Raw genomic sequence first — 15,000 nt, forward strand, 5'->3', positions numbered from 1 at the left:
GATGCAATGTGACCTGGGTGTCATGGTGCACCAGTCATTGAAAGCAAGCGTGCAGGTGCAGCAGGCAGTGAAGAAAGCGAATGGTATGTTGGCATTCATAGCAAGAGGATTTGAGTTTAGGAGCAGGGAGGTTCTACCGCAGTTGTACAGGGCCTTGGTGAGACCGCACCTGGAGTATTGTGTGCAGTTTTGGTCTCCTAATCTGAGGAAAGACGTTCTTGCCTTAGAGGGAGTACAGAGAAGGTTCACTAGATTGATCCCTGGGATGGCGGGACTTTCATATGAAGAAAGATTGGATAGACTAGGCTTGTACTCGCTGGAATTTAGAAGACTGAGGGGGGATCTTATAGAAACATATAAAATTCTTAAGGGGTTGGAGAGGCTAGATGCGGGAAGATTGTTCCCGATGTTGGGGGAGTCCAGAACCAGGGGTCACAGCTTAAGGATAAGGGGGAAGTCTTTTAGGATCGAGATGAGAAAACATTTCTTCACACAGAGAGTGGTGAGTCTGTGGAATTCTCTGCCACAGAAGGTAGTTGAGGCCAGTTCATTGGCTATATTTAAGAGGGAGTTAGATGTGGCCCTTTTTGCTAAAGGGATCAGGGGGTATGGAGAGAAGGCAGGTACAGGTTACTGAGCTGGATTATCAGCCATGATCATATTGAATGGCTCGAAGGGCCGAATGGCCTACTCCTGCACCTATTTTCTATGTTTCTATGTTTCTATCCATTTTCTCCAGAGATGCTGCCTGACCTGCTGAGATACTTCAGCATTTTGTGTCTATCTTTAGTGTAAACTGGCATCTGCAGTTCCTTTTTATTGCATAAGGTCTTGATAGAACTGGGTGAATCACTCGTAAGTCCACAACTAACTCTTATGTATGTTGTATTCACTTTGCTAAATAAATGGTGTGATATCACCGGCGAGATTGAAAAAACCCCAATTTTGATGTTGTAAGGGCTGAAGGATTATAGTTGAGAGATTGGCTAGCCTTTTTTTTGGAACAAAATTAACAGATGGGAGCTTTAAGATGTGTGTAAAAAAAAAAAGACATCTAGGCAGAGTGAACAGGAATGATCCATTTCACTTATCAGGTCAGTGACCAGGGGATTTGGACAAAGTAATTATTAGAAGCATTAGAGGGGAGGGGGGGAAAAAATCACTCGAGGGGTGGGGGAATCACTTGGTAGTGGGAAAGGAATTTGCTATTCATTGCCTGAAGAGAGTGAAGGTGTCTTCCCACGTTCAAAGAGTACGTAGATGACATTTGAACAATGATCTACAAGGCAATGGCTTAACTTGGGAGTATGATTGACCTAAAAATGTTTTTTGCCAGCATGGATACGATGAGGCAAATGCTCTCTTGTTGTGCTTTGTTTCTAATTCTGATATATCATCTTCTCACCAATGTTAGTGAAGGCAGGGCAGTATAAAAATGTTTTTATTTACCTGTAAAACTAGTGGCAAACTTTGTCTATATCCCAGCACGACACTCTTCGAGATAGCTTGTGACACATTTTGGAATGTCATCGTTAAGGATGCTTTATAAATGCAATATTTTTCTTTTTCTGTGACCAGCTACTGGTGGAAAAAAAAAATCTTTTTATTAGCATGAAGTGAGCGTTTTCTGAGAGAAGTGGTAGGAAATCTGTCAGCTGGAGCTGCTACAACATAACGTTGCCTATCAAGATTCTTGCAGAAATTCATTTGAGAGTATTCTGCCCTGAATTTTATTGTAAACTTGTGTTTTCATGTTATAAAAACTGCCAGCATCATCCTGTTAATTGCTTTGTGATGCCTGTCATGGCACTACGACACTTCCACTGGAAGAAGGTTGTACATGTGTAGTTTCCATTATATCTTTGATGTAGAAATTTAAAGTGGAAAGAAGTAAAAAGTTGTGCAAACTTGTAAGATTCTACATTCAGGATATCGCTATTCACTTTCTGTTGTAGAATGTCTTTGGAAAAGGGCTAGATTATTTAAATGGCAGATAGTTGTAATTCTGGAGATGTTAGATGGATTACTTAGCAACAGACCTGTCGGAATTCAATCTTCCCAGCTCAGAGTCCATACACCTGATGCAAAACTGCAGATCATACAAATCCTGGAATACAGCCAGATTCCCAGCATAAGGCTACATTTAATCTATCATTGTCAGTGTTGATAAAGGAGGATAGACCAACTAGCTATGAAACAAAGCTGAGAAGAGTTCTGCATTTGAAAGTTTATTTTTGTGGATGTCAAGGCTTTTTCCCACTTTGCATTTCATATGCTGGAGATTTAATAACATCAGGAGGTAAAGATTTGGGCTGATATATTGCTTCCAAAGGGCATTATTTTATCTGTGATTGTCCATTCACTTCATTGTAAATAGAAATTACGGCTGCAAACAACACAGTACTTTTGTTCAAATATATTAATGTCATGGAAATGTGTTTTTTTCCTATCTGCCGGGTATTTTTGGATATTCTTAACTAACAGAACTTATTGGTTATATTAAACTTACTTCAAAAGTATTGGCATTTTTATTGAATGTAATCATTATATGTTTTTATTGAAGGAACTTATTTTCTTTGTTCCTTGTGAATGTAGCTATAACTTGAATAAATGATTTATTTAAAGTTCCCATGCCTATTTTTTAATCCTGCTTGTGCTTGTATGAAAATGTGCTCGTGGGTGCAATGAAAAATTGTAAATTGATTGCAGAATTTTGATATTTTAGAATTGACAAATTAGTATCTCTTATAGCATTGGAACACTTTACAAAAATTACATTTATACAATTTGCTAAATATGTTTTAAATGTACATTTGTAATCTATGCACAAAAACTTAATGGTTTAGAGATGCAAATAATTTCCTTGGTGCAGTCTTCGTCAAAACTATTGGGTCTTGAACAATGGAATCGTGTTTTTGTACAGCTTGTGTCCTTTTTTGAGTCTGCATGCTGTGTGAGGCAACAATGTTTTTTTTTATGGTAGGAGGGGGTTTCTGGGCTTTATTTCAGAGATTCAAACATTTGCTCCGACTAAGATGCTGGAAAAAGTTTCCACTTCTACTGATAATTTTTATAAAGAATTTGTACAGTGGCCGATTTTAAGATGACTGATATGAAAAGGACAACTAATGCCATTCCAGAATATCTGCCATTTTCCCCTTTTTGGACTTTTAAAATCTGTAGTTTCTGTGTAGCTATAACACTATTCTGTTTATTTATTTATTTTCTCTTTTGCACTTATGATATGATTTCCATGGATAGCATTTCATTATACCTTAATTGGTACATGTGACAATACCTGACCTTAAAACCTGGATTTGCATGGATAGCATACAAAACAAATCCCAATGCATTTGAATTAAGTTTAACGTAACAAGTAAAGTTCCAGCTGTATGGTGGTACACATGTCAGTTTGTGTTGCTTTTCATTTTTTAGCTGTTCTGCACTAGGCTCTTCTCTTGTGGTTTTTGGGTAAGGGATGCTAGGCTTTATATCAAAACTATATTGTGTCTGAATAAGGGTCTTGACCCGAAACGTCACCCATTCCTTCTCTCCAGAGATGCTGCCTGTCCTGCTGAGTTACTCCAGCATTTTGTGTCTACCTTTGACTTAAACCAGCATCTGCAGTTCTTTCCTACTAACTATAATGTGTACCATGTCTAAGTGAATATTTTTCATATGAACCAGGATGAACTTGTGTGCTCTGTTTAATGTTGCTGGCTAGCACCACTTTATTATTTTTCCTTGCTTTCCTTCTGTTCGCATTAGTGTTTTCTGGCAGCAATCATTGGGACAGTTAGGAATGGGATCCTTATCTGAATTTTCTTAATATTTTTGACCCTCTTACTGGACTCCCTTGGAAGCACAGGGTGACAAACACCTGTCAGGAAGATTGTAACATTTGTATTGGTGCGCACAAGTCCCAACTTCATGAATCTTGAACAGCTGCACTCCTCAGGAATATCTTGAGTAATTTTGTCATTCTATCCCATTAGTTTTTAAATTGCTTATGAATACTATTTTTAAACTAGGTGTCTTTAATTGAAAACCAGTTTTCCAGCTAATTATAAGTACCAAATCCTGGAATGCAGAATAGTCTTATGAGTTTGTGTATTTAAGCAACAGAATATGGTTATAAATGAGAATGACTAAAGCCATAATGTTTTTAAAATGGGTTTACCCAGTGTAGCTTGGCTGACTGAGTCTTTCAGCAGAATTGTTGTATTGATATGATTAATTATAATTTATAGGTAGCTGTGTACATTTGGGAGGTTGGCATATCCAAGGAGTGTCATGAAGTTTTCAGGACCCTTGGAGAGCCAGAAGCTGTCCATCTTTTTGGAGAAGGCAGTTTCTAGGGAAGAACGGACGTGGAAAGTGTACGTGCCAAAATATCTAACCAATCAGGTAATTATTTTATTACATCTAATTGTGTGATGCCACAAACTATAAGATGATTCAAAATATTTATTCAGAGGTGTAAGAAGTTCATCTCTACGTAATTAATTCTGCTTCATTAGTATAATTTACTTGTCTTTCTATGCAAGACTTGGAGGATAGAAAATATTTGTTTCATATCCTAAGAAAGCTGCATGTGTTCAGTCTAATTAATATTCTCTGAAAAGTTGTACAATATTTCACACTCAGTTTGTGGGTGAGTTTATTGTATATTGAAAATATCTGGTTTTTCATTATTCCCAACCTAAATTGATAAATGGGTAATATTGTACTTAATCTAAGATCAATTCAAACTGGCCAGCATCAATGATCTGATGAAGGCTGTGTTCTGTGTGTCAAAAATATCAATCAATTGCACATTAAATAAGATCTGAGTTATAGACGCAAAAGTTTTAAGTTGCTTCATCAATTACATCAAAAAACTAGGTCCAAGACGTTTTGTTGCAACAGTAGTAAGAATATTTTTGAGGGAAAATGAGGTTAGTGTTGAAGAACAAACTAATAGATATTAGAAATTTGAAAGAAAAATGGAAAATGCGGTATTCAGTTGTTATATCCATTGACTGTCATTTTTAATCAAAATTTCCAGCATCTGCAGTAGTATGTATCTACAGCATTTTCTGCATATCTTTATTAAATTAATGTTGTGTGTGTACATCTATTTCTTTGCTCTGTGTACATAGATTTTCTTGTATAACAGTGTAAAGGACTTTTCCACCATTCTAATTAGCTGTGAAAGATTACATGGTCAAGATGACAATAGAGTTTGGTTAATAGGCTCTGCTCAAGATGCTTTCACAGTACTTTGTTCTCATTACCACTTGTAAACTTTCTGGATTTTGTTTATAAGCTGCTTTTGTTAATTAATTTATTAGAACTAAATTGATGAAATGAGAAATATTACCTGACATTTTATTGCTTTCTTTTAGATTAGGTACTTGGTATTTTTTTTAAAACACGACCTTCCACGTAATGATATAGCATATTAAACCATGCAATTGTAGTTAATAAAAATTTGAATGACAATTTGAATTTAAGTGATAGGAGTAGAATTAGGCCATTCAGTCCGTGAAGTCTACTCCGCCATTTAATCATGGCTGATCTATCTCTCCCTCCTAACCCCATTCTCCTGCCTTCTCCCCATAACCTCGGACACCCGTACTAATCTAGAAATTTGATTTCTAATGTTGGAAATAGAAAATACAACATTTGTTGAGTGAGAAACTCGACGTAGAGATGATATTAGTTATAAGATAAAGAGGAGGAGAAGTACAAACAAAAAGCTAAATCATTGATAGGGTGGAAGGCTGAGATTAAATGACGAAAGGAGTATTAGTGTAAAACTAGTATTGGCGGTGTAAATGCAGAATATTTATCTGAAGTTGATTAAATAATGAAGAAGGAATAAAATCAGAAAATGCTGGAAATATTTGGCAAATAAGGCTATGTCCAGGGAGCAAAGTGGTTAATGTTTCAGTTTGATGATCCTTCATCAAAACTGGCAAAAAAAAGAGAAATCAACAAGTTTTAAGTTGCAAAGAAAAGGGAGGGTGGCAGATGATGAGGCATTTCTCCTTTGGTGTGGCCTGACCTGACCTAAATATTTCCAGCATTTTTTATTTGCACTTTTATTTTCATCTTCTGCAGTGTTTTTGTTTTTCACTGCTTGGATGTGCCAGAAATGCTGACTCCCACAGCTTTGACTGTGCTTCCTTCTGCCCTGTTTCTGGCATGGACTTTATTACATTGTTAATTTATTTGATGTATCTGTTCTCACAATGCCCTCTTTTATGTCATTACTTTCAATGGTTCAATTTTTCCACTCCACTACGGTTGACAAATCCTAGGCTTTTTCTGTCCCATTTCCTGCACTTCTGACAGTTCTTCCACAACCACAAAGTAGTTCTTTTTGTCCCTTTCTAGACCATCATGCTTAACGAATCAACCTCCGCTCTTGCTCCCCCTCCCCCCACTCACAACAAGGACAGAATCCCCCTCGTTCTCACCTTCCACCCCACCAGCCAGCGGATCCAACATATCATCCACCAACATTTCCGTCACCTACAACGGGACCCCACCACTGGCCATATCTTCCCATCCCCTCCCCTCTCTGCATTCCGCAGAGACCGTTCCCTCCGTAACTCCCTAGTCCACTCGTCCCTTCCTACCCAAACCACCCCAACCCCGGGCACTTTCCCCTGCAACCGCACGAGATGCAACACCTGTCCCTTTACCTCCCCCATCAACTCCACCCAAGGACCCAAACAGTCTTTCCAGGTGAGACAAATGTTCACCTGTACCTCCTCCAACCTCATCTATTGCATCCGCTGCTCTAGATGTCAACTTATTTACATCGGCGAAACCAAGCGCAGGCTCGGCGATCGCTTCGCTGAACACCTGCGCTCGGTCCGCATTAACAAAACTGATCTCCCGGTGGCCGAGCACTTTAACTCCCCCTCCCATTCCCAGTCTGACCTTTCTGTCATGGGCCTCCTCCAGTGCCATAGTGAGGCCCGCCGGAAATTGGGGGAGCAGCACCTCATATTTCGCCTGGGCAGTTTGCAGCCCGGTGGTATGAACGTCGACTTCTCCAACTTTAGATAGTTCCTCTGGCCCTCCCTTCCCCTCCTCCTTCCCAGATCTCCCTCTATCTTCCTGTCTCCACCTATATCCTTCCTTTGTCCCGCCCCCCTGACATCAGTCTGAAGAAGGGTCTCGACCCGAAACGTCACCCATTCCTTCTCTCCCGAGATGCTGCCTGACCTGCTGAGTTACTCCAGCATTTTGTGAATAAATCGATCTGCAGTTTATAATGTCTTCAGTTCCACTGCAAGAAGCTTCTTCCCATCAGCATTGGTCTTATTGATGTATCCTTCCATCTCCACCAACACCCATTCTACCTCTTGGGTCTCCTCGTGCAGCTACAAGAGATACATCTGTTCTTTTACCTCCTCCATTTCCACTGCCTTTGGTCCCTAATTCTTTTCATGTAACACTGATTTATAATGGTTTCATTTTATGATAATGCATTTGCAGCTCACTGTGGGTTCCTGTCTGTTGGTGAGACATATGCTGGCTAATTTACAGAACACCTCGTCTACCAATGTGATACTGAGCTTCCCCACATCTGTCATTTTAATTCACCCACTCTGATCTCTATTTTCAGTTTCCCACACAGTTTCAGTTAAACTCAACATTGATTTTAGGATCAAGTCTTTGTCTTCCACTCTGACACGTTAGTCTTTCAGCATTCTAGATAATTAGCATTTCTGGCTTTTCTTTTGGGAATTCCAACATTCCTTCCACATTCCCTTGGTAATTTCAGATTATTATTCTGTGTTTATACCTTTTGTTAGTCTCTTTGCGTCTAGCACTATTTTGTTAGTCAGTTAATCTTGTGCGAAACACCAAGTGCTGGAGTAACTCAGCGGGTCGCAGCATCTGGGGGGGGGGGGGGGGATGATAGGTGATGTTTTGGGTGTGGGCCCCAGATTGATTGTAGTGGGGGGGGGGGGGGGGGGGAATCTGGAAAAGAGGTGGGACAAGCAAGAGATTCAAGATAGCTTTATTTGTTATCCAAATTGGATGAAATTCAGTCACCCACAGTCCAACAAGTGATAGGTGGATATAGGTGGGGGGGGGGTCTTTGGCAGATGGATGGACAAAGGCTAGAGATGAAAAGGAGATACAAAGGTGTCTAATAGAGGAAGTAGTGTGAAATATAAAGGCAGAGGGAATGATATAAGTGGAAGATTTCATAGGGAGGGTGAGGAAGAAAGAGGGAAGAATAGTGAGAGAAATGGGTGTCCACCAAGGTGGGGTAGTTACAGGAAAGAGCCGGGTGGGAATTAATCTTGATTAATCTTTCCTCCTTTCACCAGCAATTAAAAGGAAAAAATAAACCTGCTTGTGTTGGTAGATACTTGGGGAAATTTTTCTGACAAGATCCATTGTTACTCATACTTGTTTTATTTGAAAAAATGTTTGAGGAATTTAGTTAAGGTAAAATAAAAACGTGAGGCGTGAGCTTGTTGAAAGCCTTTTAAAATCCAGTTTCTTTTACCTCTGCAGGACACAGATGTCTCTCCAGCACAGCGGGATGAGGTGATTCAATGGCTGGCTGAACTGAACAGCATATTTTACTTTTATCCAGAAACCCTTTCTCTTGCCATCACTATTTTGGACAGGTTTTTGGCTCTAGTAAAGGTAAAGAACTGGTGTTAAATCTTGGATTTGTCGTTTAATTTTGTCAACACATGCAATGCTAATTAAAGCATTGATTGGTATCTCTGAGTGATCCAGTGCTAGCCTTGTGCTGCATTACTCTGCAATAGCATTAAGTCTTCTGAGCTCTGACAGACACACCTTTCCAGGAGGAAATGGCATTTCCTGGCTAACCTAGATTCCGGTATGGTGGAATGTGGAACCTGGCTCCTTGTGAACTCGACCCCCTGAGCAGAATCTTGGGTTGTCCTGGCTGTACTTGGTGTACCTAATCAATCTCATTCATTGAGCTTGGTTATCCTTGTCAGACATTAAGATATGCCTACTTTTTTGGCCATCAGGGGCAGCACAGTGGCACAGCAGTAGAGTTGCTGCCTTGCAGCACTGGAAACCTGGGTTTCGATCCCGACTATGGGTGTTGTCTGTACGGAGTTTGTACGTTCTCCCCGTGTCCTGCGTGGGTTTTCTCCGAGATCTTCAGTTTCTTCCCACACTCCAAAGACGTATGGGTTTGTAGGTTAATTGGCTTGGTTTTGTATACTTGGTTCCAGTGTAAATTGTCCCTAGTGTGTAGGCTTGTGTTAATGTGTGGGGATCACTGGTTGGTGCTGACTTGGTGGGCCGAAGAGCCCGTTTCTGCACTGTATCACTAAACTAAACTAAGCACATAGCAACGATGACTGTTGTGTTGTGTTGTCAGGCTTGGGCCATGCCAGCCAGGCAAAGGGCGTATCTGTCCCCACCACGTCAGTGTTAAGTAATATTCACAGAATTTGAGGAAGGATTAAAAAAAAATCTGAAATAAATTAATATTTAATAAAACTCATTTTGGGATGTCTTGAACCTTACGGCTAAAGTCTGTGTATTGACAGGGCTTCCCTGGCCTGAAAAATGTCAAAAATATAGGAGTTATATTACTGTTAATAACTATCCAAATAAAACTGATCAGTTTCACCTTTTTATTATTTGTAGCCTTAATCAAATTTACGTATAAGTGGATTTTGTTTCTGAAGGAAGACAGTTTTTTTGACAGGGCCCCTTTCATTGTTTTCCAGTTGTCATCCATAATGGATATGGCTAATATTTTCCCGTTCATTCTTGCATTGAATTTTTTTGACTTGTAGCATCAATCAACTTTAAGCCATAAAATAATGTGCAATAAACATGTCATTCCTTCTGTCTGTTATTGCAAAAAAATAGATTTAAAAAAACAGTAATCCCAAAATTGCACCAACCCTGTACACGGGTGAAAGAAGTTTTCCAAGCTGTCATTTGGATGCTTTTGACCTTTTCTGTATAAGTAATAAAGTTATTGTTCATTTTAATTGCTTTTTGTTTGATCTTGCATTGTAGTTTTGAAATAGCTTAAATTTTGATACCCTTTTGATCAAGTTTATTTGACAGTCTTGCAAGTAGTAACTTGGAACCTATGAATATAGTGTCACAAAGAATATTAAAGTCATTTTGTGGTATTTTAGATTTAATTTTTATTCACTTTTTCATTCACTTTTAACATAGAAGGATTAAATCTGTGACCTTGTTTACTGGTGACAATTCTGATATTTTCAGCACCGAGACTGACATTAAGTAATGCCAAAGGCTGCACTGAACTCAGAACTCAGTTGAAATATAATCTTAAAACTCTATCCAGACCCTATCCAATTTCAGATTTGGAATAGATTCATATATCTGATATATAGTTTTTGTGGTTATATCATCCTAGTGGCCATTGCAACAAGTTAAATCCATGTTTTCTTCCATATTTTCCTCGCAACATAAGTCCACTTGCCTGTATTCTAGGGACAATTTACCATGGCCAAATATATTGGCAATGTACTTGGGTTCAAAAATACCAGGGAGAATAGTTGCAGAGTTAAACCAACTTGATTTTAGTCAGGGGTGCACCACAGTAAGGAATGTAGAAGAAGCAAGATATTCAGGTTTGGTATGTAACAAAGCCAACAGAGATGACATGGTACGAAACATGGGTGGCACAGTAAATAATGCTTCTCCCTCACAGGTTTGCCTCTGGTCTTCGATGCTGTCTGTATGGGGATTTCACATCTCTCTCTCTGGATCCTCATAGATTTCCACCCACATCTCAAAAACTCATGGGTTGGTTAGGTGGTTGTTCTAAATTGTCCGCTATTTTATGTGAGTGGTAAAGTATCAAGGGAGTTGATGGGAATGCGCAAAGAATAAAATTGGATTTGTGTAAATAGGTGCTTGATGATTGGCAAGGACTTGGTGATCCAAAGGGCCCATTTACCTGATGTATGTCTGTAAGACTCTAAGATCTCTCCCCATGGCTTTGAGTATTAACCTGAGCAAGTGGAAATGGTGGCAGTGGGACAGTGTATTGGGCAACAGAGTATTGATTGAGTGCAGTTTGGTGAAAGGACAAAAATGGACAGCAGTAAAAGTTCTAAATTGGTGCAAGGCTGATTGTTACTAAAATGAGAAGATTCAGTGATTTGGTACTCTTGAAAGGAAAAGGCAGATTCCCTACGGGAGATAAAGAGTGGCTTTTTTTAAATTTACGATCAAAATAACAATCTGAGACTGGAAGGAGAAAATGTGTAAAGGTCTGGCTGAAGAGAATGAAGATATGTGAATAGTCAAGAAGGATTTGTTATGGGAAGGTTATGCCTGACCAATTTAATTGATTTTTGAAGGTGAATAGGAGTGATGTTAAAGGTAGGGTGTTAGATGTCTTGGATGTTCGTAATATGTTTCACAAAAATCTACATTGGTGATTGATTAAGAAAATAAAAAAACAAGGAAAACAAGTTGAATTGAAAATTGCAGAATGTAATTTTTGCCCGGAATTTCAGTGACTGGAGGGTAATGAATGGTGGAGTTCTACAATTTTTAGGACAAAACAGTGTATATATAAATAGATAAATAAATGGATAACCGACATAAAATCTGGAAACTGAAAAGCTGAGCAGTAAATAGTATGTTTAAAGGAATGGCAACTCAGATTGGCACAATGTGAGTGGTATGTTCTATGAGGATTATGCTGAAGTTAACAATTTACATAATTGGCCTCCTATTCCCCAAATCATACCTAATTTCAGATAACCAAAGGGAGAGTTACTGACTTTCACAGTTGGGAAAATGAAAATGTTTTCTGCTTAGATAATTGTGTAAATGGATAAAAGGGAACTGGGATTTCAGTGCACGAAAAGCAAAAGATGTGTGCATTAATAAAAATGATGCTCATTATTTTCGGGGAAAGTACAAACCAATCACTAGGTTTTGTTTTTAAAGGGAAAGAATTGAAAAGCACAGTTAATGTATTAAGTCTTGGTTGGACTACAGTTACATTTCTGTGAATAGTTCTAATTTATAAAAATAGCTTGAGTGTGAGTAGGTGTCCATGTATGTATCCTTGTTTGTGTGTTACATCTGTTCAGCAAAATCTGGTCTCCAATTATTCTGGACCTCCTTGATATTGAACCAAGACAGACTGTCAAATCTGTGTGCAGGCTGATGTGCCCCAACTATTAAAAAACAAAGTACGCAATCATCTTCCACTTTCCAACTGTAAAGGAGTTTTAAATTATTTGACGTGACATATTATTTTTCTCAAATTGCACTGTAGTAAGTATCCAAATTCTTGGTCACTAACCGCAGTAGTTCGCATTTTTTGTCATATATAACAGAAATAGACCCTTGGGCCTAGTGAGTCTGCTGATTGTCATCCACCGACTCATTTGAACTAAACTAACCATAAATGAAGCCAGGCGAAACAATTTTCAACTTTGATCATTATGAGAGAAATAAACAAATGGCACACTATGGTAGATTGCTTGGAATTAAACTACTTAAATATGTTTCTTAATTTACTACTTTGAATAATTAACTTTACACTATCTTATTTTTAGGCCCGTCCAAAATATCTGCGGTGCATAGCCATCAGTTGTTTCTTCTTGGCAGCTAAAACTAATGAAGAAGACGAGGTAGGTAAATTACTTTTTATAGGAGTAGAAAAAATGATGTTCCTTTTGAGAACTTTTAAAAAGGAATCTTCCCATCAAAGCCTGACACTGCTTAACCAAATCATTAAATCTCTGAGGTGCACAGTAGTTGCCTTAGCTCTGGGAACCAGATTTGATCCTGAGAAAGCAAATGGGACCAATGGGATTACTCTAGTAGTTACCATGTATCTGATGGGTCATGTAAGTAAACTGCAACATGAAAACCAGTTTATTAGATATTTGCGGTTTTATTTTTGATTTCTGTCCCGGTGACTATAACCTATTTAAATGTAAGATGATTCATTAAAATATTTGGGCTTTTCGATAGACACGTGGAATTTACATTTCTTAAGAAGTGGCTCAGATGTATAAGAATGTGTTAAATGCTCTAATAGAATAGTAAAGTGGATTACAGATACATCTAAGGAGTGGGATGATGCAAATATTTATTTGGGGTATATCATATATTTCTCCTTTACAGATCATTCCATCTTTGAAGGATATGGTAAAGAATAGCAACTGTGGTTGTTCGTCTGCAGATATTCTGCGAATGGAAAGGATTATACTGGATAAACTGAACTGGGATCTGCATACAGCAACACCTTTGGATTTCCTTCACATTGTAAATACATTTTCTTAGAATTTCTTGCGGTTTTAGCAAACGGCATTAGAATATATACTCAAAACTCACATAGCTAAAGCATTGTGAGTTTTCTTACAATATTTTGTGGTTGATTAGCGCTAGGCTTATTCATAAGGTCACCATTCTAATTTTTAGCTGATGTGTGTATCACTGGGAAGGCAGCGTTTATTGGACCTCACTAATTGCTCTCGAGAAAGTGGTGATAAATCACTGCTGCAGCTGGTCTGAATGTAATGCTAAAGGAAGTTCCAAGTTCCACCGCAGCAGGGAAGGAACAATGTAACCCACAGCAAACAATCCCCATTTTGCACTTGTTGAGGGGAAGGACATTAATGGAGTAGCTGAAGATGGCACTTCCCTGAGAAGCTGCAGCTGTGATATCCTGGGCTGGAGATGGTTGGGGTCCTTAGCTATTATTATGTTGTGCTAAGTCTAACTCCATGCAGTCAAGAGCATTTCTTTTTGATTCCACTTGTCTTCAATTTTACAGGCTCCCTTGATTAAACACTTGATCAGATGCCGTATTGATGGCGAGTCATTTACTGTTGGCTTCTCTCCAGGAATTTGGATTTTTGCTCGTATTGGATCAGGATTACAATGTGATCCTGGCAATCTCAAACTGGGCATAAGTGAGCAGGTTGTCAATAAGTACCGGTCACAGTCCTGGTGTCAACTCCATCTGTTGCTTTGGTCATTGATAGTAAAATAATACTTTTAATCTGTTATGTTGTAGAAACAGAAGAAATAATTGTCCAGTGTCTGCAAAAGTAATTATCACAAGAGAAAGTGCTAGTAAAACAGACAAAGCACTTGGCCCTGACCCCCATTTGAAGGTTTTGAGAGAGATGATTTTAGAGATGATGAATGTATTAGTGGCTATGTTCAGAAACCTTTAGAGTTTGGAATAGTCTCCCTAGACTAGAAAGTGACTAATGTAACACATTTAAGGAAGGGAGAAGACAGCAGAGAACCACAAAACTATTTGATTAGGACCATAGGGGAATTAAGAATCAGAGGTCATAGGTTTCAGGTGAAAGGGACTTGAATTAATAGGAACCTAAGGGACAACTTGGAGAATCATGAGAAACAAGCTGTCAGACGAGGTAGTTGAGGCAGGTACTATAACAGCATTGAAAAGACACTGAGACAAGTACATGGATTATGGTTTAGATGAATAACGGACAAACGCTTGCAATGGGACTAGCTTGCATTAGATGGGGCATTGCCATCGGCATGGATGGGTTGGTTCTAAGGGCCTATTTCTGTGGTGTATGGCTCTGACATAAATATGATTTTTATGAAGTGAAAATCGTAGTTGATAAAAACTAAGTGTTTTGCAGCAATGCCTAACAGGAAAGATGAGATTAAAAATTAAAAAATGCAGGTACTGGAAATATAAAATATTTAAAAAATGCTAGAAATGCAGGACGAAGCATTAACTGTTTGTCTTCCCATAGAATTGGCCTGACTTGCTCAGTATTTTCTGTTTTTATTTTGGGAAATGTGGCTAAATTGTTGAAAGTAGTTTAGGTATATTTTTAAAAGCCAGTACCACAAGAAATGTTGTTGCATACAATGGGAGTCGTGGGGTTGAGGCTGGGGTATTATAATTGATAGTTGATTGGTTAAAGGACAAGAAACAAGGATAAATGATAGTGTTCTGATAGACGGTCTGTCATACTGGCTTACCCA

General features: G+C 38.6%; 1 protein-coding gene across 2 annotated transcripts in view; it reads left to right on the forward strand.

Moving 5' to 3' along the window:
* ccni (cyclin I) overlaps positions 1–15,000 on the forward strand; it is a 33,784-nt gene that overhangs the window by 8,871 nt on the left and 9,913 nt on the right. The window contains exons 2-6 of one of the 2 annotated variants that reach the window (XM_078401628.1): positions 4,251–4,407; positions 8,530–8,664; positions 12,573–12,647; positions 13,147–13,287; positions 13,799–13,945. In XM_078401628.1, the coding sequence (XP_078257754.1) occupies positions 4,294–4,407; positions 8,530–8,664; positions 12,573–12,647; positions 13,147–13,287; positions 13,799–13,945 (612 nt within the window). In that variant the 5' untranslated portion in view covers positions 4,251–4,293. The remainder of the gene's footprint in view (positions 1–4,250; positions 4,408–8,529; positions 8,665–12,572; positions 12,648–13,146; positions 13,288–13,798; positions 13,946–15,000) is intronic. The other variant, XM_078401635.1, reaches the window with a different exon arrangement.

This window comes from Rhinoraja longicauda, chromosome 1 (genome assembly GCF_053455715.1).
Source record: "Rhinoraja longicauda isolate Sanriku21f chromosome 1, sRhiLon1.1, whole genome shotgun sequence".
NCBI lineage: Eukaryota > Metazoa > Chordata > Chondrichthyes > Rajiformes > Arhynchobatidae > Rhinoraja > Rhinoraja longicauda.